General features: G+C 55.7%; 1 protein-coding gene across 9 annotated transcripts in view; it reads right to left on the minus strand.

Moving 5' to 3' along the window:
- The window catches only part of Adgrb2 (adhesion G protein-coupled receptor B2), a 37,256-nt gene extending 15,410 nt beyond the window's left edge, over positions 1 to 21,846 (minus strand). For 3 of the 9 annotated variants that reach the window (XM_034502273.2, XM_034502271.2, XM_034502270.2), the window contains exons 1-5: positions 21,690 to 21,846; positions 14,227 to 15,043; positions 1,950 to 2,033; positions 1,499 to 1,663; positions 139 to 303 (exon numbers count right to left, since the gene is read on the minus strand). In XM_034502273.2, the coding sequence (XP_034358164.1) occupies positions 139 to 303; positions 1,499 to 1,663; positions 1,950 to 2,033; positions 14,227 to 15,028 (1,216 nt within the window). In that variant the 5' untranslated portion in view covers positions 15,029 to 15,043; positions 21,690 to 21,846. Of the gene's footprint in view, positions 1 to 138; positions 304 to 1,498; positions 1,664 to 1,949; positions 2,034 to 14,226; positions 15,044 to 21,689 lie in introns of those variants that run through there. The other 6 variants (XM_076934128.1, XM_076934127.1, XM_076934126.1 and 3 more) reach the window with 3 other exon arrangements.
- Between the last annotated feature and the right edge of the window lie 1,842 nt (positions 21,847 to 23,688).

Raw genomic sequence — 23,688 nt, forward strand, 5'->3', positions numbered from 1 at the left:
TCCAGTCTCCCCATGCGTGGTCAAAGCTACAGGAACCCACCCCTCCAAGGGCACTGAACCTGACTGCCTCCCCTTGGTCTTCCGATCCCCCCACCCGGCTGGGCAGCGCCTGCCTAGAAGCCCCTTGGCGCTACTGACCCGGGCAGGCGGCCATACTGCAGAGTTTAGTCTGCAGCTCGGGACCCTCGCAGGCCTTGCCGCCGTGCTGGGGGGGCACGCAGGTCCGCATCCGGCTCCGGGACCCCCGCCCGCAGCTGCGGGAGCACAGGCTCCAGGACCCCCACTCCTCCCACACGCCGTGCACTGCAAGGAAGCACGTGGCCGGTGGCTGGGCGGCACCTTGGCTCCGCCCATAGCCAGCGCCTACCCATCCATCCACCAATCAGGAGTTCCGCAATTTTACGACCACTCCTGATTGGCTCCGCCCTGGGTTCTGTTGCCAGGGCGAGAAGGTGGTTTAGGGTCCCAGGATAACCACCCTTTGTGGGGACCCAAATCACACAGGACAGGTTCTGTGGACACCCACATAGGGTGAGCAGGACCAGCCTGAGGAGCCAATGGTCTTCCTTTCCTGAGTGGCACAGGAAAACCCAGGAAAGGATCCAAGATCCATCCCTCTCTTCCCTTCCCACCCCGAGGCTCAGGGCCTGAATTCAACAGGGCAAGCCTGGGGCACCAGAAGTGCCCCCTCCCGGCCCCAATCGCATAGACACACAGACAGACATGAACCTCTACATAGACGCTGACAGACACAATGAACTCACGAGAGGGAACACAGCTTTGTCCCTGTGCCCCACAAGCTCCTGCTACACCCCCAGGCTCCAAGAGCCTCCCCCAGTAGCCCCTACTCTAAATCCACTGCCAGCACTCCACCCCAGGGAAGCAAAGAACAGAACTGGTTGACGTTGGCCTGTCTCTCAGTCACCAACTGCCCCAGGCAGACACATGCATTTCCTCAATACCTGCGTGCAGTTCCTGCCTGTTCAACTGCTTTAAGCATAATATTCTAGCAGAGGCACCCAAGGGAGCGGAAGGGGAGCCCAGAGCAAAGTGGGGACCTTAGGGGAGGGTGTCATTTTAAAATAGAGTGGTGTACATCTTAGATCTAAGGGTGGGCTGAATGCTTTAGCCAGGGTGGGGGAGGGGAGGGGCAAGAATAAGCCAACACAGAGAGCTGAGATGCTGCCAGAGGCTCTGGTGAGGGCAGGACTGAGGGAAAGGGGATGAGGTGATGTGCAGAGAACAGCCTTAACTACCAAGATGGAGGCACCAGGGGCGTGAAGTGCCCAGAGTGGGCGCCAGATGTATGTTCGGATTCTATCGTAGCCCCAAGTGATTCATGCCAGGCTGGCATAGTGCCTGGGTAAGGTATATTATGGAGGACTGGCAAGTTTGTTGAAGGCAAGGAACCAATCATTTGTGGGGGGAGCTGTGTTATGTCCTGTCATAGACAGGACCTGACTCTGCTGGCAGATAGGGCAGGAAAGAGGACGCCTACCTGGGCAGGTGGCTGAATTGTTGCAAAGCCGGGTCTCCCGGAGGGGCCCGCTGCACAGGGTCCCATAGGGGGAGGACACGCAGGAGCGGGTCCGCACTTGCAGACCCTGCCCACACGTCAGGGAACACACGCTCCACGGGGACCACTCCTCAGCTGCTGGGTCGCCTACGAGAGAGGGACAGCGTCGCAGCAAGGGACACCTCCCAGAGAGTTGCATGGGAGCATGGAAGGACCAGAAAGGTTGGGGAGAGGGAAGCATCAAAGGGACCCTCCTACCCTGACCCCAAGTGGCAGGCTCTTTAAAAGGCAACCCGTCCCTGCCCACGGGCCTCACATGGCAACATAACTGAGCTCCAGGACATAGACACAGACAGGCACACGCCAGCACACATGCCACCAGACGCCACAGTCGGGCCCCCGCCACAGAGGAAGAGAGGCGGGCCCGAGTTACCTGTCTGCGCCATGTATAGCCCAGGCTCATCTGCAGACCTTGGCCACTGGGTTTTCACCTTCGGTTCCTCTTCCGGATCCTCACCTGGAACACGGAGGTGGTGGCAAGGGGCTTAGCAAATGCCACTCGGTGCTGCCACAGTGGTACAGAGGGCAGCCTCTGGTCCTCGGCCTAAGGGCCTGGAACCAACTGTAGGTGATGCAGAGAAAGCATCCCATTCTGCCCCCTGCCCCACCACCATTTTACAGATAAAGAAACTGAGGCTCAGAAGGCCATCTGGGACACACAGCCACCTTGTCCACCTCTTGCCTCAGCCAGATGGGACTGGAGGGCAATGGTCAACATGTTGAATTCTGGGGAGGTATCCATACTATCCCAAGCCATGCCTAACACCTATCACCTTTAACCCCCTCACTGGCTGTCATCTCTGTTAAGGTGGGAAACTAAGGACTAGAGAAATGACTTATCCAGAAGCACACAAGCCATCGAGCCTACAGCTTGGCTGTTTCTCCTCCTAAATGATACACAAAGAAGCCTGACTACCCCAGACCTGCTCTTAGGTCAGGATTTGCATGGGGTGAACCACGGTCTTGATGTTCAATGTAAAACAGTAACAGACCATGATGTAAAGGCCTTAGCTGGTCTGAGCCCCAGGGGAGGGGTGCTCAGACTCCTATACCCAGCTGCTATACCCTCCTCTCACTGAGCCTGGAAGCGTGAGCCTGCTCTGCTGCTGCACACAGCACTTCCTACAGTTTCAAGGCCCTCCAAAGGCCTGTGTGTTTAAGGCTTTGTCCTCAGTTTGGCCCTACTGGGAGGTGGCACTATTGGGTAGAGCTTAGTAGGTCTTGTGGTTCCTGGAGACAGGAAGAGGATAAGCAGACCTTGTCCCTTCTTTGGTTCCTAGATGAGATGGTTTCCTGATATATTTTTCACACTGCTGTGCTCTCCTACAGGAACAACTGGAAAGCAGACGGAAACCTCCAAGCTGTGAGCCGAAATAATCTTCCTCACGAAGTAAGTACATAACCTTTCTTCTTCATAAGCTGATCTCTCAGGCCTTTGATACAGTACAGGCAAAGCTAACAGCCTTAAACTGGATGATGAAGTGAGGACAAGCAGAAATGCACAAGGGAAGGCCACACCCATAGAGGGGCCACTGGGCAGATGAGAGGAAGAGCATATAGGGGCGCCCCCCCCCCAGATCCCTCTTCTCTGATTCAAAAAGCTGGGTCAGCACCAAGTTGGGGCCACAGAGGGCTGTGTTCCTTTGCCCCCCTGTTGCTCAGTCAAGCCTCTGCACCTGAGGAAAGCTGCCAACCAGGCCAGTAGCCAACTCCAGAAAACCTACTGCCCAGGTCTGAACTGCCCCCTGCACGGTATCCAGGGCTCGTCATCCCTGTCAGCCTCAGGGCCTGTGCCACTTTCTGTAATTGCCACACAGTGTCAGAAGCCTGGACACCACCAGGTATCACTAGGCCTCCCCTGGAATATGGGCACTGGGGACCAACACTAGCCAGCTAAGTAGCTCTGGGCAGCCCCTTCCTATCTCCTATCCCAGCTTCGCTGGAGAACAGCGTTCATAGCATCCCACCTTCAGGACTATTAAGCTTAAGATCCCACCGCCACCACCACCGAGGGAAGACAACAGGAATTATGTGAGCTGTCTTCTCTCCCACCACCCTTCAGCCTCCGCACCTCCTCAAGCCCTCGTACAGTCTCAGACTCTGCTGCTTGTTTTTGGTCAACTCAACATAAAACTCCCAGATATAGAAGAAGAAATCTTAATTGAGAAAATCCCTCCATCAGATGAGCCCATAGACAAACCTGCAGTGCTTTTTGTTTTTATTAATAAATGATGTGGGAGGGCCCTACCCACTGTAGGTGACCCGGCTGTATAAGAAAGCAGGCTGAGCTGGGCGTGGCAATGCACGCCTTTAATCCTAGTACTTGGGAGTCAGGCAGGAGGATCTCTATGAGTTCTAGGACAGTCTGGTCTACATAATGAGTTCCAGGACAGCCAGGGATATACAGAGAGACCCTGTCTCAAAAAGGAAGAGAGAGAGAGAGAGAGAGAGAGAGAGAGAGGAGGGAGGGAGGAGGGGGGAGGGAGGGAGGGAGGGAGGGAGGGAGGGAGGGAGGGACAAAGGGAGAGAGGGAAGGGAAGAACGGAAGAAAGGAAGGAAGGAAGGAAGGAAGGAAGGAAGGAAGGAAGGAAGGAAGGAAGCAGGATGAGCAAGCCATGAGTAGGCACATGTCAGAAAGCAATGCTTCTCCATGGCCTGTGCACCCATTCCTGCCTTCCGTTCCTGGCTTCCTTGGTTGCTGGACAAACTGTAAGATGAAATAACCCCTTTACTCCTCCAGTTGATTTCGGCCATGAGGTTTTACCACAGCAATAGGAACACTAACTATAAGACACGGTCTCTAGCAGTCGTCAGAGATGTTGGAGCCGGGCCAGCAGCTCTTCAGTCCCCTTTACCCAGCTCTTCTGTCACGCCTGCTCAGCCATCCCAGCCTAGAGCAGTATGACAGTCACTTTCTCCACACCCACTCCCAGGCTGCTGAAGGCCCTAGAGCGAAGCCAGCTGGCCCAGTGACAGGCTGGGGGCTCTGTGTCTGTTAGGCATCCATGTTTCTCAGAGGCCCTTGTGGGCTTCATCCCCCCCCCTCCTTCCCCTCTCTGTAGTCCCACTGGCCCTTGCCTGCTCCACCAAGCCTATCTCACCCACTCCTTTAGCTGAAGCCTCCTTTCCAGCAAAGGGAGAGGCTAGGGCCTCCTCTCAAGTCCCGACTTGTGGCCACCCCTTATCCATTTTCCCAGAAGGCCCCATCCATCCTTTCTGTGAATGTTCCCTCAGCAGCCTCTCCTTGTAACAAGTGACTGACCCAGGCTTCCTCTGTTCTAGGGTGCTCTCCCTGCCCCCCAACACACACACACTTCCTCCTCGAGCTGTTGCCCTTGGCTTCCATCCAATACTGCTGAGTGGTCCCCAACTGACACTCCACTTTCTCACCTGCCACTCACTTCCTGGCTGGAATGTCACCTCCCCCGTTGTCGATCCACTGCAGTCTCTCGGCTGCCCCCATCTTTCTCCTGAAATTGGTCCTGACAAAGCCATCAGCTCTCTCTCTGCTGCTAAATCCTGGGGACACTTTGCAGGTCTCATCTCTCTTGACCGTCAACATCGTTGGCCCAGTTGATCTTTCCTGACTGCTGCCTCCTTCCTGCCTTTCTAAAGGGGTTACTTGGGTGCCTCCCTTGACAGTCTATCTACCTGTCCCTTCTACAGCTTAATAAATCCCTTGAGCCAGCCCTCCCATCATCCTGCCCAGACCCTGACTGTCCCATGCTCCACAGCTAGGTGATCTCCTGAACAGCTTCATGTCAGACCCTATTCAACACATCATCTCAAACCTATCTTCGTGGGTCCTAACCTCCTTTACCTAGAGAATGCCTACTCAACCTTAAAACCCCATCTCCAATAACCTCTCATCTCATTCACCATTTCTAGGCAGGAGCTGCCCTTTTTCCTATGTCCCTTTCATTAAAGATAGATCCTGTTTTGCCTGTATAAATTTCTGTACACTATGTGCATGTAGTGCCCCTGGAGGCCAGACGTTGTCAGATCCCCTGATACTGGAGTTTGAGACAACTGTGAGTGGCCACGTGGGTGCTAGGAAGCAAACCCGGGTCTTCTGGAAGAGTGGCCAGTGCTCTTAGACACCATGATATGTCTCAAGCCCCTGGTTCTACCTTCTAGCTGCAATGCTGGCCTCTCCCTTTGAATGCTTTGAAGGTGTATGTAGTATACACACACGCACACGCTCACACCGAGCCTCCAGAACACCAGCCCCACCCTTAAGCCGAGCATCAATCATAGTCCACATTCTGGAGACACTGAGCAATGGTTCCTAAGTGCAATAGATGCTCTGAATGCTGTTCTGACTAGACTGTGTGCACACCCCTCGGTCTGGAGGGCATCTTCCTCGTCCCAGCCCAGCCCAGCATGCAGTAAACCACAACTCAGGACATGTCAAAGACCATCTGACCTGTGTGCATATTGTGGGCTTGCCTTGCTCCCTGTAGACCTCACATCCTCTAACCAAGCCATATGTGGGCTAGCTCCATAGAATATCTAATCAGAAGATTTCCCAAACCTGGCTTTGGGGGTCCCTGCAAGTCTCCTGAGCTGGGCCAGATTGGTGGAGGAACAAGCCTGTAGCTTCACAGCTGGGACCCACTCCTGCACTCTCCCCATCTATGCAACACCACACCTCTTTCAGGAGTAAGCAGCAATTCACCTCCTCACTTGGGAAAGCCAGTTGTCCCTGAAGGGGGTGAGACAGATAATCAGACCACCTGGCATTTACTGCCAGGAACATTTATCCAGTATGCATGAACTGCCCTGAACAAGGCAGGCCCATGGTGAGGCTGAGGCAGACGGCTTCCAAGAGGACAAAGAGAACCCAGGAAGGGAGCGAGTGTCCCCTGTAATACCCAAGTGTCCTGCTTATGTAAGTGTGCGTGTGTGTGTGTGTGTGTGTGTGTGTGTGTGTGTGTGCGCGTGCGCGTGCGTGCATGTTGGCATGTGTGAGTGTGGGTCTGTGCATGCCACAGCACACACATGGGTGTTAGAAGACAACCAGAAGTGTAAGCCTTCACTTTCTAACTTGTTTGAGACAGGATCTCTTATTGTTTGTCACAGGAAATGCCAGGCTAGCTGGCCAGCAAGCTTCCAGAGTTTTCTAGTCCTCCCCCCCCCCCACACACACACACACTTTGTTGCAAGATCACAAGGATTACCAATGTGTACTACCATGTCTGGCTTTTACACAGGTTCTGGGGATCCAGACTCAGGTGGCAAACAGTTTCCCCACTGGGCCAACTCCCCAGCCCTAAGATGTCATTTATTAAATAGCTCCAGGTGCCCAGCATCATGTACTCTCCAGTGCCTCAGTCCCCTTGGGGTCAGTTCACCCTGCCTGACTCAGATTTCCTCTACAAAACTGCCCTGTTCTGACAGGATGACACTTAGACATCCAGAACCTTCTTGGATGTCTCTTACTAACATCCATGGGCCTCACACAAACCACGGTCCTTACCTGTTACTCAGAACATGCTGTCTAATCCTTCCCCTGTACCTCTACTTCCCCTCCCAACACTGACCCCTGCCACCATAGGGCCTAGCTCTCCTTTGTGGCCTCCAGTGGACCTTTTGGGAGCCCAGCTCTAGCCACGTGACCCCCCTCCTGAGGGGGCCTTCAGTAGCCACACACACACACACACACACACACACACACAAATACACACACTACTATAACTGCACTGTAAACCTCTGGTTCTAGTTGGACTGTCCAGCCCTGCTCTCACTTTCCCATCAGACATTCAAACATACAGCAAGACTGCCGGGATGGTTCTGGAGCTGAACCAGTAATGGGTGTCACTTCCAGCCCTGCGACCATCTTGCTGTATGCTCTCAGCCAAGGAACCTGAACTGCTCTGATCTTCAAAGTCTTTAACTGGACGTTAAGGATAACACCTATCTCATGTCTCCATAGTGGGGATTAGAGCTATGGACTGTTTGGAGCACGATAAAAAAGGGGGGGTGGTGTCTCTGCCCCTTCTCATCACTCAATCACACAGACATTTTATTCTCTCGATGCTGTCTGTTCCTTCTTTACAGAATGTCCTTCCCTCTGCCTCGTACACAGTAAATATGGCCTCTTCCACGAAGCCCTCCTAGACTGGCCACACATGAATTTAAGAGTGATGACCCCCTCTCTGTGGCCTCATTCTTAGATCAAATCTTACACTAGCTGTCAGTCTCCTGTTCCCACAGCTCCCATGGCACCATCAGCCCTTGTGTCCTGTGGCACAGAAGGTCTAGACTGATTAGCCAGGCACAAGGAAATCATCCAGTAAGGGAAATAAAGAAATAGGCCAGATCATCCTGCAGTCCCTTCCACCAGGGGCTACCCTCGGCTCACCTTGGCTCTAGAGACAGAGGCTCCACAGGCCCTCTGCCTCTGGTCCATAGCTGCAGATACCTGCCACACTTGTTCCCTAGATTCTGCATGGTTCAGCCAGCACCCAAGACCTTGATGTCATGAATGTGCTAAGGACAGCCACAACAATCACCACTTCCTGTGACTCCCAAAACAACCGTTCTCCCCAGGGCTCTCAGCGTCCTTCTTCACACTGACCCTAGAGCCTGGTGGTACCAGCTAGCCCCCACTGTGTTCTTCCTTGCCTTCCTGGCTCCATGGGTGCAGGGAGGGAAGCAGTTCCTGAAAACTTCAGGCTCTTCCCTGCAGTCCAGTGTAACTGGGTCCCTATAAAACCAGGTACCTGCCAGGATGTCAGATTCCCTTGGGAATCCTCTTCCTATCAACCTACCAACCTGGCCTTCCACGTGAGTTAGATCCCTGTTGCCAACCCCCTCCCCATGTGGCCTCATCCTCCTGGAAAGTCAGAACCACAGCTGACTCTGCCAGCTTCCTCCACAGAGCCCCACACTTCAAGCCCCTCCAAGCCCCTGGCTAACAGAACGAAGTCCCCAAACAAGGCATGCATCATGCTTGGGACAGCAGTCAGAGCCCTGGCCCAGTCTCCCCTCACAGCCAGCAGCTCCTTTTAGCTCCTTCCTCCACGTGATAGTTCACACTTCCCACCCTTGAGCAGGCTGTTCCCTCGGCTAACAAGGCCCCTCCACAGGCTCCCACCAAGTGCCAGCGGATGACTGTGGTGACTGGCTCAGAATGAGCCTTGAGGACAGGGGAAGCCACCCTTTTACAGGTCTCTGCATGTTGGGAGTAGTCCTGTTAGTTCCTGTTGTCCTGCTAAGATGGGCACAACTTCTCCCAGTACCATCTAATGCCCTTACAACTCAAGAAGGCAGAAGTCACATGAGCCCCAGGCTTTCACACAAACCCTCTGGGTGCTAATTTCTCTTTCTAACAAATGGTGAAGCCAGAAAGCAGCGGGCTGAAATGTAATACCGCCGCTTTGTTTTCTCTGAGCTTGTTGCCTTTGTTATCTTCTATTTCAGATAAGTGATAACTCTTTCCACTTATGATATGAAGCCTCTTTTTAATATATTAAATTTAAAAGGCAATTCAACTTAAGGAGAAATTTCACAGGCTAGTGAATTCCTATTCATTCCTCAAAACCCACCTCAGAGTCACCTCCTTTACCTGCCTTCCCTTCCCGCTCCTTCACGGTTCGACCCTCCACTGTCCTTCCTCACCCTCTGTGACACGCAGAACACTACACTATGATAGCACGCCAGGTGTTTACTGTCCAACACTGTGGTTTAGGCATGGCTTCAGTGTGGGTCCCAAGGGTTCCTGTATAGGAATTTACTCCCCATGGTGAGATATGAAGAAAGTGGAAATTTAGGGTCAGACATGTTGACCCAAGCCTGTAATCCCAGGGAGATGAAAGCAGGAGGATCAGAAATTCAAAGTTATCCCAGCTACAGTGTGAGTCTGAGGCTAGCCTGGGCTACATGAGACCCTGTTTAAAAAAAAAAATGATATTTAGGAATGTACCTTGGTTGGTTGAATACATTCCCAGCATGCATGAAGCCCTGACTTCAATCCTCAGCAGTACATAAAACTGGACATGGTAAGTCCAAAGCTCAGGATAGAGGCAGGAAGAATGGAAGTTCAAGGACTTGATCAGTTACATAGCAAGTTTGAGGCCAGCCTGGGATATTAGAGGGGGGGCATGGAGAGAAGATGGAGGAGTAGGAGAAGGAGAAGGGGAGAAGAAGAAGAAGAAGAAGAAGAGGAGGAGGAGGAGGAGGAGGAGGAGGAGGAGGAGGAGGAGGAGGAGGAGGAAAAAGAAGAGGAGGAGGAGAAAGAAGAAAGGGAAGAGGAGGTAGAGGAAGAAAAGGAGGAGGAGGTGGAGGAAGAAAAGGAGGAGGAAGAGGAAGAGGAGGAGGAAGAAGAAGAAGAGGAGGAGGAGGAAGAAGAAGAGGAGGAGGAGGAGGAAGAGGAAGAGGAAGAAGAAGAAGAATCTTAACTTGAATTTAACTTGAATATAGTATTAATAGAAAGAAGCTGGGTATAATCACATGACTTTAATCCTAACAGAGTCAGGTGGATCTCTGAGTTCGAGGACAGCCTGGTCTACAGAGCAAGTTCCAGGACAGCCAGGGCTACACACTGAGAAATGAAAGAAGGAAAGAAAGAAAGGAGAAGACACATGTACACATGGCCCTTCTCTTGCCATGTATTCTGTATACCACCTAGGAACTAGGTCATCACCAGACACAGGCCCTTGACTTTGGAACAGAATCATGAGCCAAAGTAAACCTCTTTTCTTCAGAATATACCCAGGCTGTGGTATTGTGACATTGATAACAGGAAAGAAGCTTCATGTAGCCAGGCACCACACTGAGCTCACAGAATTGCAGGGCCCAGCTCTCCTGGCCTCTCTTCAGGGATGACAAGATAGCTGTGAAGTTGCCTGTCCATGGTCACATGGCTCAGGACTAGGTGACTTCAGCCTGTGGCCTTGAGTATCACTGTATACCAGCAGCCACTCTGAGACTTAAGAGTACAAAGTGTCCCTGACTCTATCTTGGTCTCACTCAGAGCTGGACCAAAGTTTGGGAGGAACTCCACAGATAAAGATACAGTAATGTGTCTGAGGGGGATTTACAGGCCATGCTGAAAGCCCTGAAAATTCTACCCTGACAAGACTCCGGGGAACACTGTGGGCTAAGTCTCTCCCACTTTGCAGAGAGAGAGGAACTACCTCCTTACCATGGGAACCTCAGAGGAGCAGGTGAGGTGCCATTTCCTGCCATCAGACTAGGTTGACCAACACAGAAGACCTGGGCTTGAGTCCAGAGGGTGAAAACTTACTCTCAGGCCCAGGTGGGGCAATCCTTCCTAGCAGCTACAGGGTGGTAACACATGTGTATATGAGGCTCAGCAGGATGGGAGTGTTCTGGTCACCAAGGGTGAAAGGCATCCCTAGGAAGGAAAGGCCCAAGCAGAGACAGAAAGCAGAGGCTCTAAGGTCAATGGGAGGGTCCGTGAGCAGACAGGGGGAAAGGAGATGTGATAAAGTAGACAGCTGTGCTCAGGAGAGGGTTCCAAGCACACCAGGCTGGGGTGCTCTGGTAGAGCTATGGGCTCAGGCACTGGAGTGGAAGAGTGACACATAGAAATCTTGAGTCCCTGAGGCATTCCAGGAGAGACTGGCAACTTATCCAAGTGACACGGTGGCAGAGGCAGGATAGGGCAGGATAGGGATCGAAAGCCATTCTTGCCTCCCAGGAGTGCACAGTCTCCCCTGATGGCTCTGCCTCAGACATGGAGTGCGGATTAAGGGGAGAGGAGGCTAAGAACATCTGGCCCAGGAGAGAAAGGGCCCTGAGGGGAAGAGTTGTTAAGCAGAGAAGAGAGGAAGTTGGACTGGGAAGAGATGTTCTCCAGGTATCAGCAAGCACAGCTATTTCTGTGCACAAGTGCCCCCTAGCCCAGGGGGATCAGTGGGCAGGGGCTCGGCCCATCCTCAGCTCTGCAGTGGGCACCACTTCTGTGACTCACCTCCCAGCTCTGCCCTCAGCCAGCCTCAGTGCCAGCCTTCTGAGAGCGCCTTCCTGCCTGCCTTCTCTGTCTTCCTCTCCCCACACTTAACAGATTGCGGCACCAAGATGGCACGAATTTATGGCTCAACTCACCAAAAACAACAAGAGATGATCTATCAAAGGCAGTGTGCGTGAAATTAACAGGCGCCCGTACCCTCTTGTCAAACGCACTCGGCTCCAAGGCGGGCCAAGGCACCCCGCTGCCCCTGGCCTCCTCATCGTCTGGTGTCACCCTGGGTCCATCCTGCTTTGTCTTCTGCTGACTTCTCTCAAGGATGCCCCAAAGAGGGTGAACCTAGCTCCCTTCCCTACCCCAGCTTCCCTTCCCTCCTGGCAGAGGATCCCTTCCTGATCACCATCCCACAAACCTCGCTTTCTGTCTGGCAGCTCCTTGCCAGCCTATTCTTCATTCTAGGGTGTGGGCATAGAGAATGGTGTGGAGGAAGCCCAAGGTCTTGGTGAGACTAGCCATGTGTTCTGGGCCCTGACACAGCTTCTCTGGCCAACAGAAACACCCCACCCTGACACATGGAATGAACTGAGTCAGGTACTTGCTGTCTCTCACATCAGAAAGGCTGGGCAGGACGGAGGAGGTGGCAGAAGAACCTCCTGCCTGCTTGAGGGGAGAGGAAGGAGTTGTGCCAGCCAGCTCTGGGTACCAGTATGCTGGGTAAGTTCAGCTCGCTTATGTCAGCTGATGCCACATCCCCCATACCAGCTCCCTATAGGAACCCTCCCTACAGAGCAACCACCTGAAGAGGTGTCAGACGAAAAGGGGACAGCGTAAAGGTCATGCCTGAAGACGGCCAGGCCCTGCAGCTCAGCCATCTCTGCTCCAAGAGCCACAAGAACAACCAGCCATCCAACCACCATCTGTCCCTCACTCAAGGGTCCTCCCGCGGGCTCTGATAATAGTACTCTTCCGGTCACTGGCCCTCTCTGACTCCCGAAGATGTCCTAGCTACCAACCAGATCCTGCTTCCGGCTTCAACCAACCCCAGCTGGCTGCTCCTGGCTCTGTGCTCCACATGGCAGCCTGCCCAGCCAGTGCCCATCCAGGAGGGCAAAGCCTTGCTCCATCCACTCCAAACCACTGGGGCCAGTGGACCTCAGGGAAAGCCAAACAAAAGGACTTGCTTGCCCTTAGCTGAGCAGAATAAGGGAGGTCCTACAGAGTGACAGTAGTGGCAGCCACGGCCACGCAGGAAGGGCCATAAACCTCCTGATATACGCCTGGCACTCTCAGCTGATGTTCGACAAAGAAGCAAAATTCAATTTCTTCCTACAGGCACTAAATCCCAGGCCAGCCTCCAGGGCCCGTAACCTGCCCACGGCCTGCCTGTCACACGGATGGCTTCATCGACCGCTGTTAGAGACCAAGCTGGCCTGCGAGAGAGGCCACAGCAAGGCCACTGGGTGCTCACTGTGCCCACATGGGCACGATGCCAGATGTTTCATGGGGGAGGCCGAAAAGGTCCCCCCACACTGGGAGAGACCATTGCCATAACTCCCCTTCTGACTAATTCAGGGACACCTCCCAGTTTCAGAGAAACCATGCCCTTTGTTAATGATGCAAATCCTCAAACATAGCGCCCAGCTTCTGGGCTCTAGTCTCCAAAACAGGGATAGGGAAAGGCTCTGCCCTCTTCCAATCCCTCCAGTGCCCTCACATGAGCCTCCTTGACCCTTTGTAAATACTCAGACCTAAATGCATCCTTCATCCTCTCCAGGGTAGGCCAGCATTTGGGGAAACTGAGGCCCAGGGAGGCAAAGGGGCTCCCGATACGTGGACCAGCCCCTAGACCTACTCTCTCTCCCATCTATCTATCTTTAATGTCTATCCTGCTGGCCCCTAAGTCAGTTCTTGGCTTAGCATGGTCACCAAGCATGGAGGGTCCAGCTGGCGGGCAGGAGCTGGGATTAGAAGCTACAGGAAGCGGGTCAGTGGAAGGTGGCCATGACTGTGAAGCTGGGGTGGGTGTGGGTTGCAGGCAGGCGCAAGGACTCGAAGAGCTTTTGCCCAGTCAGCAGGAAGTGCCAGCAGCTGGCAGCCTAGGTCCCAGAAGACATGGGCCCAGTGGGGGAGATGGGACACCGGGAGCTGAGCCAGCCCAGCCCTCAGAGGCATCCTCAGAGCTCGGGCCTCTTCACCCGGGCACCCTCGCACTCACCTCCTTCTGCCCTGACCCTGGGGTACTGCCAAAAGTCATTGACCTGTGTGGGCAAGAACACATCTCCACTCCCTGTCTACTCCAGCCTCCGGGTAAATTTGTCAACTCACAGCACCAGGGACTGCCAGGGCCACTGGCTCCAGCTTTGGGCTTCAGGGAACTTGTGCTCCATCTGCCTGAGATGCCCTCACCACTCCTGTGGTCTGTCTCCTTCCCACCTGTTCTGCAGGCCTGTGCTCCCACATCCTTCTCTTCAGGAAGCTCTACTGGCCATCTAAAGGTGCCCTGCCCTGGTATCTACCTCACGCCGAACTCCCTCATCTGCATCCCGCTCAAGTGAGATCTGATTTTGATGACCTTTCCATCCCGACAAGGCTGAGCGCGGAGGCGACGTCCGTGAATGACTCTGCAAATGGCTGGGACCGGCCAGGATGGACACTAGCAGACATCAGCAGTCCCCTCGCTACCCCGCCCCCATCAGGCCTTGCTCAGACTCACCATATCTCATCTCGGTGGTGAACAGGTCATTGCTGCTCCCCGAGTGCAAGTCGGCCTCAGCAGGAGGGGCTGGGCCCCCAGGCACCAGGGCATTGGATAGGGTGTGGGCAGCCGGAGGCCCCGGAGGTGTGGTGGTGGCAGGGCTGGCCCCGGCCTCCCCAGGGCAACTACACCCTGGCTGAGCAAAGCCACAAGCCCGGCCTGCAGCCCGGCCACACTCCTCACTCCAGCGGCAGAGCACTCCGCAGGTGAACTGGCTGGAGTTGTTGTTGTTGATAAGCAAAACTTCCACAAAGCGGAAGGCCAGGGCAGCAGGCGCTAGCAGACGCGGGGCCTCGGAGGGCTCAGCCGACAGGCACAGCTGCACAAAGTTCTTGTCGAAGTGCAGAAAGGTAAAGGGGCCTGAGCCACCACACAACTCCAGCCCCGATGCTGCCGCCTCCTCCTCCTCCTCTGGCCGCCCCACCTCCGATTCTGCCCCGGCTGTGGCTTCCTCCGGACCAGGCCGCAGGCAGGTAAAGTTGACCAGGTAGTGGTCCAGGGGCAGCAGGCGCGGGGCAAAGTGTGTGCACACCTGCTCCTGCCGGTTGAAGCGCAGGTAGAGGGAGTACTTGGTGGGGTCTGGGTTCTCCAGGGTCCAGGAGCAGCCCGAGGCGATGGTGGGAAAGAGGTCCTGCAGCGAGAAGGCCCCGTAGAGCACGCCCGAGGCCAGGGCAGAGCAGGCACTGGGGGCAGGGTCGAAGGCCGTGGCCAGGCGCAGGGACAGAATCACAGACAGTAAGAGGGGACAGGCTGGGGTCATCCTATGTCCCTTGCCCTGTGGGAAAAAAAAAAACAAAACAAAAACAAAACAAAACAGAAGTCAGCGGGGCCCCAGGTCAGTCAGCAAGTGCTCTGGGGCTCCGGTGACCAGTCTCAAGCAGCGGAGCCTGTGGTTCTGACCATGCTCTTTTAAGTCACTTGGGCCCGTCTGTGACCTTAGACCAAGAGGATGACCTCTCTCTACCTTGGTTTTTCTTCCTGTGAAATGGCTGGAGCTATCTCATGGTATCCTATAAAATTTACCTTTCTCATCTCTCCTACCAGGGCAAAACTGAGATAACTTCGGGGAAAGTTCCAGAAGGAGGCTTGGATGCCGGTGATTTCTAAGAGCCTTACCAATATCACCTAGAGCTCCGCCTACTCAGCATGCCCACCAGAGGTGTCTGGGCCTGACATACACATCCAGTGCCATCCCTACATCCCTCGATCCTCCAGAGACCCTGCTCTCAGTCACAGCGTGTCGTGACCAGCAGTGAGGAGTGCCGTGTGTAATCCAGCAGCCAAAGTGGCGGTGTTTGACAACCATTTGCTTTTTTATAAATCAGCGAGATTCAAGGTTATTCCCGGAACAATGTTCTCACTCTCTCCCTTCACTGAGCAAGAGAGGAAGGGGTGGAGTCACTGCCAGGTGCCAGGAACTGTGCCCAACCCAGTCGTTGCCCGTGGAAGGCAGGATACTGCCTGTGTGAATGCCATGAGTATCACTGCTGTGGGAATGAGGGAGGTACCAGGCTTCGGCCCAGCTCAGCTAGCCACTAGCTGGGTGGGTGAGCCTCATGAACCTTGATTTTCCGATCTACAAAATGGGCACAGTCATTCCCACCGATAGCCCCATCTTCCTGTCTTCTCCACAGGATTAGCTTCCAAGGCCTGACAAAGAGCCCACTGCTCTCAGTATGTTCTCCCAATGTCTGAAGAGTGAAGTCTCTTGACTTCCTTCCCTCAAAGTGCTATGCTCAGCTGATCACTCAGTAAGAGCAAATTCACTCCAGGCAGGACACATAAGACTCAAGACCCACCCTACAAGGTAGTCAAGCCAGGAGGCAGTAACTACCTTCCCACCTGACAGACCAGGCAGAGAACAGCTGACTGCTCCCACCCAGCCTCTACCCCACTGCCTCAAAACAGCCTGGTGCAAATCTAGATCTGCCTCTCTTCCAGTCCAATTGTAACACAGCCTCTGTCCTCTCTGCCACCACACAGCCCACGGGACTGCATGGACCCATTTAATTCAGAGCTTCCATGTTAGAGAAAAACACAAGGCCACCTGCTCAAGATCACATGATGGTGGACTATTTAGAACTGGAACTCGGGACCTCAGTCCAGGCCCACGATCGGCCCCCAGTATCCCACCCCCGCCTGCCCCCACCCCCACCTGCCCCCACCCCAGGACTTCTAGCTTCTGTTCTCCCTTAGCTTGTTGCTTGGGATTCTGGCCAAGTGGACAAGTGACACAACCACAGGACAGCCCACAGGTGTGGCTAGGTTTTCCTAAGATACAGCTGTCCCCTAAGGACAAATTTTCCTAGGACTGTTCTAAATAGTTCCAGGAGCAGGGGACAGACATTAGAGCCCCGGTAGTCCCAGCCTGCTTCAGCATGCACAGAGTTCCAAATGCTACTTTCCCACGTGGGGCACCTCTGAGCCAGGCCTGAGCCCCAGGCATAGACATGCACTGTCCTTCCTCAACCATCCCGGAAAGGAAGGAAGCCAGGCAACACCAGGCTCACTCACTGAAGAGGAACTGCCCCACCCTCCTCCAAAGACCAACAGAAGCCAGGACAGGCTGTCTCTGCCCTACTCTCCTCTGCAAGGCTGAAAAAGACACCCTTCCCTCCTGCAGCCATGCCTGTCCCAAAGTGTTCAGCCCGCCCAGGCTGCTGCAGCAACCAGGGAAGCTGGCAGAGGGTGATGAGTGACATCCAATCCCCCCTGCTGCCCCCAATTATTTTTAAGCAGGCTGCAAAATTCAGGCCATGGCTGCAGTTCAGCAGAGGGGAGGTGGGGGCTCATTATAACTAGCCTCCCCTCCCCCACCTAGAGCAAGGCAAGGAACCTCTTCCCCATGTATCTATGCCTCAACAGACCTGGGCTTCAACAGACTTGGGCCCAGTGATATATACATACTCAAAAGCATGCATGCACGTGTGTGTGTGTGTGTGTGTGTGTGTGTGTGTGTGTGTGCATATATATGCATTTACAGTGTTCTCTATGTGAATAGGCACACAAGCATGCAGATCTGTGACAAGCACAACATTATGACCTCATATATACACGGGAGTGCACACACCACACAAAACACAGTGAAGTCAGACCACAGCATACATACAGAGATGCATCTGTTCCCACGTGTGGACACGCACAGGTACTTGGCCCTGTGACTCTGTGTATGACAACTAATTGGGTTGGACTGTCCTTATGTGAGACTGCCCATTGCTCCCTGCCTGTGTCTCTAAAGCTGGGGGGGGGGGGGGGGCATCACAGAGCCCTGGTCACAACTCCTGGACCTCTGCTGCTCCCAGTTTATCAAGAAACACTAAGTCCAAACTGGTCCTTGCCAAGGTCTGGCTTCTCCGGAAGGGAGCCACCTGTACATACTGGCCCGTTCCCACGTCCACTTAGTCTCCTTCAGACATCTCATACCCAGTCCAGGATTTTACCCTGACCTCAGGATATGGCCTTCATTGCTCCATAGCTCCTGCTTCAAAAAGAGACTGAGGCTGAGAGAAGGTATTTTACCCTCCTACCCTTCACATTAAGGTAAAGACTCAACTGGAGCTGGGTCACAGCCATGGTCTTATTCGACATCTTTCTGAAGAGTACGGTGGTGACCTGTCCTCCTAGAGACATGGACCCAGAGCCCATACCCAAGAGAAAGATTTGGAAGGATCCAAATAGTTATCATCCATGTATAACTTCCTGGGCCTCAGTTTCCCTCTCTGGGGAATACCCTCGGAATGGGACATGCCTTCTCCGTCAGCCTCCCTGGCACGTAGCCTGACCCATCACAAACCAATGAGCTCTGTGCCTGGACTCTTACAACTGTCCTGAGACTCTTCTTGCCTGAGGTCCAGGTTCCTGCACCAGGGGATGCTCTTTGGGTTAATCCAACAGTAGCATTGTGACCTCAAAGTCGAGGAAGATCACAGACCCTCCCAAGATACAAGTGCTAGAAAGTAGAGAGGCCAAGGTCAGCTCTAAGGCAGAACTTCCTGGGTCAAACAAGGTTGGTGATGATTGGAAGGGCTTCAGGACTTTCCTTCACTGAGATGTGAGAGGAGCTGCCTGGAGTAGTCTTTCTCGGGGACCCACTCCTAAGCTAAGTACCCCCAGAATTCCTAGGAGTTCCTCTAGGTTCATAGAGAACCTAGGGGATCCCGTAAGACCCCACAGACCTGCCCAGCCTCGGGCTTCCATTCTGCACCAAAAAAAGACCCTAAGGCAGCTGGAGTGAAAAGTGAAGAGCAGAGGGGGTGGGGCACCTCCGGGCCGGCTCTCCGGGGGTGTCCCCTGGATCAGATCGACTCTAGTCTACAGGGAGATCAGATGTAAGCTTGGACACTGGGCAGGGAGTGGAAAGCCCTGGCCTTGGGCGGGGGAGGGGAGACTAGCGGGGAAGGGGGCGCGGTGACGCGCACATCCGTCGCGTTTATCCACCTGGCAGCTCCAATTCACGCGCCCGTCACTCATCCTCAGCCTCATCGGTGCCTGCCACGGGGCCTCCGGGTCTCCCGCCCGGGCTTCGAGCTGGGGGCAGGGTGCTCGGGGACCCCTCTCCAAGAGCTCTGGCACCCAGGGAGGCGCACACCCTCCATCCAGTCTCCCAAGCTAGGGGGCGGGACCGATGGAGCAGGCGACCCGGGTGAGGCCTTCCCCGACCGATGACAGAGAGGGTCGCTCCGGAGGCCTGCCGCAGACACCGAGAGAAAGGCTGGCCGAGCAGACTGGGATGAGGGGCGGCCCCCGGGGGCGGGGGCGTGCGGGTGGCAGGGGAGGGGGCGGTGACTCAGCCGCCCTCCGCCCGCCTCCCCGGAACTTTGCAGCAGCTGGAGCGGTTGCTACAGGAACCGAAAGCTTTTGTTCCCCAGTGTCAGGGCTGCCCCGGCGGGAGGATAGCTCAGAGGCTGCCACTCCCCGCTAGAACCCAGGTCCAGCCACACCGCCAGAAGACCAATAACCGTCCAGAGAGCACCACGGGTTCGTGTCTCTTTCCTCCCCCTATCAGCCCTTCATTGAAGCGCCCATGTCAAGGCTAGGCTTCTCCATTCTCCACAGCTCTCAGGCCAGGTTGCCCCTAACTCTGACCTGCAGCGCTAAGAAACCTGGAAAGTTCCTGAGGATGTCTGATCCCCAAGGGTTGGGAAGAGGGAAAGGCTCTGTATGTCGGAGTGGCTGGTTTTCCATGTGGGCCACCTCTAACGGGCTGCCTGACTTTGGGCACCTTGACTCAAGCCTCTATACTGAATCTACTCCCCTAGACTGTATACTTTAATCTGGACCTCGGAGCCCTTGGCTTGGCCTTCACTGTTGCCCCTGTGGCCAGGGCGGATCCAGATGTTGCAGAACCAGGGAGGAAGAGTCAGAAACTAATAGTTACAGGCTTCCTGGACCCTTTGGGGGTTAGAGGGGTGAAGGTACTTTCTGTCTTTATTATTCTGAAGGTTAGCATGAAGAAAATAGAACTCGTTTTATGTTCCTCCTTGGAATTAGCAGTCAGGAGGGACCTGACCTTGGCTTTGATGGGAAACAGCACAAGGAATCATCATGCGTACTGATAGGTGTCAGACACTTCGCAGCACAATCTGATTCCACTTCCCAACAACTATATGGGGCAGTGGTCACTGACCCATTTTATAGGGGGTCAACTGAGGCTCGGAACGGTTAAGTAGTGTGGCCAGATCGCACAGGTTTTGAACACAGATCACCAGATCAAAAGCTGAGTCTCAGCTACTTACCTTCAAAAGCTGAGGGTTGGGAGGTGGGAAGAGAGACCAACTAAAACCTCCCTTTGTGTCACAGAAATACGCACCACTGACACACACCCTAAATGAGACCTGTCCCTTTCCGAAGGTAGTGAGGGAGGCAGAAGGGAAACCGAGAGGAAGATCACCTCTGTCAGTCTTGCTTTCTGCCCTCCCCAAAACAGCACCAGGGTGTCATTGCTGACCCCCACTTTCCAGATGTCTGCTTTGTCCCTGGGTCAGGTGGGTTTGTTCACAGCCTTCTCTATGCCCAAGCCAGATAGAGTCCACCTTTGCCCCTGTCTTGTGAGGAACGTAATGGGGGTAGACAGATAGAAGCTCCCTAGGGACACCTACTCAATCCCAAGAAGCAACCAGACCATTCTGAAAAGCAGGTTCAGTCGAGCCGTGCTTGGTGCTGAAAGGGTTCCTGACTTGCTGCTGGGATGAGCCTTCCATCGTACACCACCCCTCTCCCTCTCCAAAGCACATAGCCTTACAACCTGGAGTGTTTGGGCACCTGGCCTCGCCCACCAACCTCATCTCCCCAGGGACTTCCCAGCGTCAGTCCCGCAGACACCTAACGAACGCTTGGGTTGCGGAAACCCGGGGTTGTCCGCGAGAGAAGGGGCGGTGGGTCCCGGGCTGCGGGCAGGGGGCGCCAGAGGACGCCCAGGGGCCGGGCAGGCAGCTGGCAAGGCGGGCAGGCGGGCGGCATCTCTTGGTCCGGGCGCCCCTCCCCCCGCGGGCAACAGACTGGTCGCCCGTTCTGCACTAGCCGTGGCGCGGAGGATTTCCCGCGGCTGTGCCCTCGGACCAAGCCGACTGCAGGAGTGGCAGCCAACTTCACAGTCTCCAGCCCCCCAAATCATGCCAGCCCCCAGGGTTGCAGGAGAGTGCGTCTGGTGCCTGGCTCTGAGACCGGTGGTGGGAGAATAGGGATGGGAGGGGGGGAGGCGGGTGTCCGGCCAAAGACGAACGCGGGAGTCGGATGCGGGTCGGATGGAGATCTCGGCCTGGGAAAGGGGGCTTGGAGGAGCAAGGGGGACACGGCCCCAATTCCAGGCTGAGGGGGAGGGGACTTGCAGCAGAGATTGGAAAGGGAAGGCGGGACTCTGGGCAGATATGGGGGAAGGGGCACTCGGGGCAGAAATAGAGGGGAAGCATGGTCGCCGTGCAGGCGCGGGGGAGGGCAGTAGCAGACACGGTTGGGGACCGGAACGACTCCGGGCAGAGTAGAGGAGAGGTCCAGAGTCCCGCGGCCAGACTAAGAGGGGAGATGGGGGAGGGGGACAGTCGAGCTGCAGGTTGGAGAGGGGGTTCAAATCAAGACCGGGACGCACTGCTGGGATCTTGGCCGAGACAGGGCAAGACTCGCGACAGCGGTGTGGCAGTCTGAGTCAGGATTCTAAAGGTGGGGGACTTTGACATAGACAGCAAGGGGTCGGTCCAGGCTGGGGGAGGGGGCAGCAAAGGGGTTCGCGGGAGACTAAGGGGGCTTCGGCCCGGGGCTTGGGAGTCCCTCCTAAGACGGGGGTTGGGTGAGCGCTGGACAGACTCTGCTTGGGCCGGAGGAGAATTAAGCAAGACGGGCTCAGGGAGCACCCCGAGTGCGGACACTCGGGACCGCGCGCGAGGGTTCGGTGAGGAGCCGGCCGGGGTCTGGGGCCGAGCACTCACCTGGGCGCCGTCAGCAGCAGGAGCGGGGGCCGGCGCTGGTGGAGGCGGCCGCGGGGCGCAAGTTTGCCATCCCTAAGGCGGGGGCCGGGCCGGGCGCAGGGCAGCTCGCCGCAGCCGCGCCGAGGCCCGAGGCTCCCGCTCCGCCGAGCGGCGGGTGCAGAGCAAGCGCCGCGGAGCTGCACGGGGCGGGCGGGCGGGCGCCGGGCCGGGCGCGGGCTCCTGCCGCCGCCGCCGCCTCCTCGCCGCGCCGCCCCCCGCTCCCCGCCCCGAGCACCGCCCGCGCCGCGCGCCGCCTCCTATTCGCGGGCGGCGGCCGCAGCCCCAGCCTCTGATCGCCGGTGCCGCATCCTCCTCGCTGCCTCCCAGAGCCGCCGCTGCCACCGAACCGGATTCCTCCGGCCGCTCCGGCCGCTGCCCGCAGCGCGCGCCGGGCCGAGTGACGGCCGAGGCGGGACGCGGCGCCTGCGCGGGCCGGGCCCGGGAGGGGGCGCGCGCCGGGCCGGGCGCGAGGAGCCGCGGGAGAAGGGGCGGGGGGGCGGGGGCGACGCGCGCCGCCTCCTGTTAAAGGGGGAGCAGCGCCAGCCGAGCCAAGCGCGCCCTCCCCTTCCCCACCCTGGGCCCCAGGCGCCGGCGCGGGAGAAGCCGGGGGTAAGCCCCCACCCTGCTGTGACCGCCTGGACTGCAGAGTGAGCCTATCGGTGATACCCCTCCAGCGATACCCCAGGCCAGTGGCGTCTAGCGCAACCAGGGTCTCCCGGGCTATGGAGGCTAAACCGTTTTTCTTCCCCCTCCCCAATATGCAGTGTATATTGCGTGACCCCGTGCATGCAGGTGCCACTCGAGCCCTGAACTTTACATATGCATACAGGTGCCCTGCGTGTGCACTGCAATATTGCCTTGCTGGGTGCATGTAAATGCTGCACGTATGCATTGCCATGCGCTCAGATCCTGAATGCATGCTGCTTTTTCCATGGGCCTTAAGAATACTGTATGTGTAGAGGCTCACAGGTGCCACATGTGTGTGGAATGCTGTGGGTAACTCGTATGTAGAAGCAACACACGTATCCCCGCAGCGTGGCATGTTTACTGCATATTCTGGTGTTCATCATTGTGATATTGTATGTCCCTAGGCACGGGGATGCTACACGTGTGCAGTATGTTACATGTTTTCCCAAGTCTCTTCTCCCACAAGTGCCTTTCTCTGTGCCAGGGGCGCCCCCATGTTGCATCTGTTTGTGTAGAAGCCACAGAGATGCACAGACCCACCCCATCCTGGCACTGTGCCCGGGAACAGTTGGGTGGAGCCTAAGCCCACATGGCTCAGGCGGTACCCGGAGAGATGTCCATGGCTCAGGGCTCTGGTCAGGCTGTTTGTGGCCTGGGCATGTTGCCACCAGGAAGGTGGGCCGACTGGGGACACACCACAGCAGCCAAAACAAGTAGGTTAATCCGATGACTCTGGGCAGAGGAGCCAGCAGGGGGCAGCTTTGCAACGAGGGTGGAATGACTTTGGGACATACTTGGGAAGGCTCACACACGTGGAGGGGCCAGTCCTGTAAGGACAATGTGGTCCACACCCCATTCATTGCTAACTTCACCTTTCCGCCTGATAACTCGACTTTTGTCACCTACAGACTGTGGCATGAGAAAAGCCCACCTCTTCCCAGAGGAGTTACCAAAAAAGAGGCACAGAGAACTTCTCTTGTTCCTTCCCTCTGTCCCTCCCCCTAAAGCAGTCCTGGTGACATTTGTTGTGAGTGATTGGAAGAGATTATCGACTTTAATGGAAGGAGGTAATAAGGGGCGATGAAGGAATCTCACCTGTCACCTTAAGGGAATTTATGAAGCAATGTGAGGCGGGGCGGGGGGGGGGGGAGAGATCTGGGCTCACACCTTCTCTTTTCCTGTGCTAGCCCTGAGAAGGCCAATGTCTTGGCCTCAGCACTGGCAGACAGAGCTCCTGGATTCTTCATAGGCATCTTCAAACATACCTTGGCAT

This window comes from Arvicanthis niloticus, chromosome 5 (genome assembly GCF_011762505.2).
Source record: "Arvicanthis niloticus isolate mArvNil1 chromosome 5, mArvNil1.pat.X, whole genome shotgun sequence".
NCBI classification, from domain to species: domain Eukaryota; kingdom Metazoa; phylum Chordata; class Mammalia; order Rodentia; family Muridae; genus Arvicanthis; species Arvicanthis niloticus.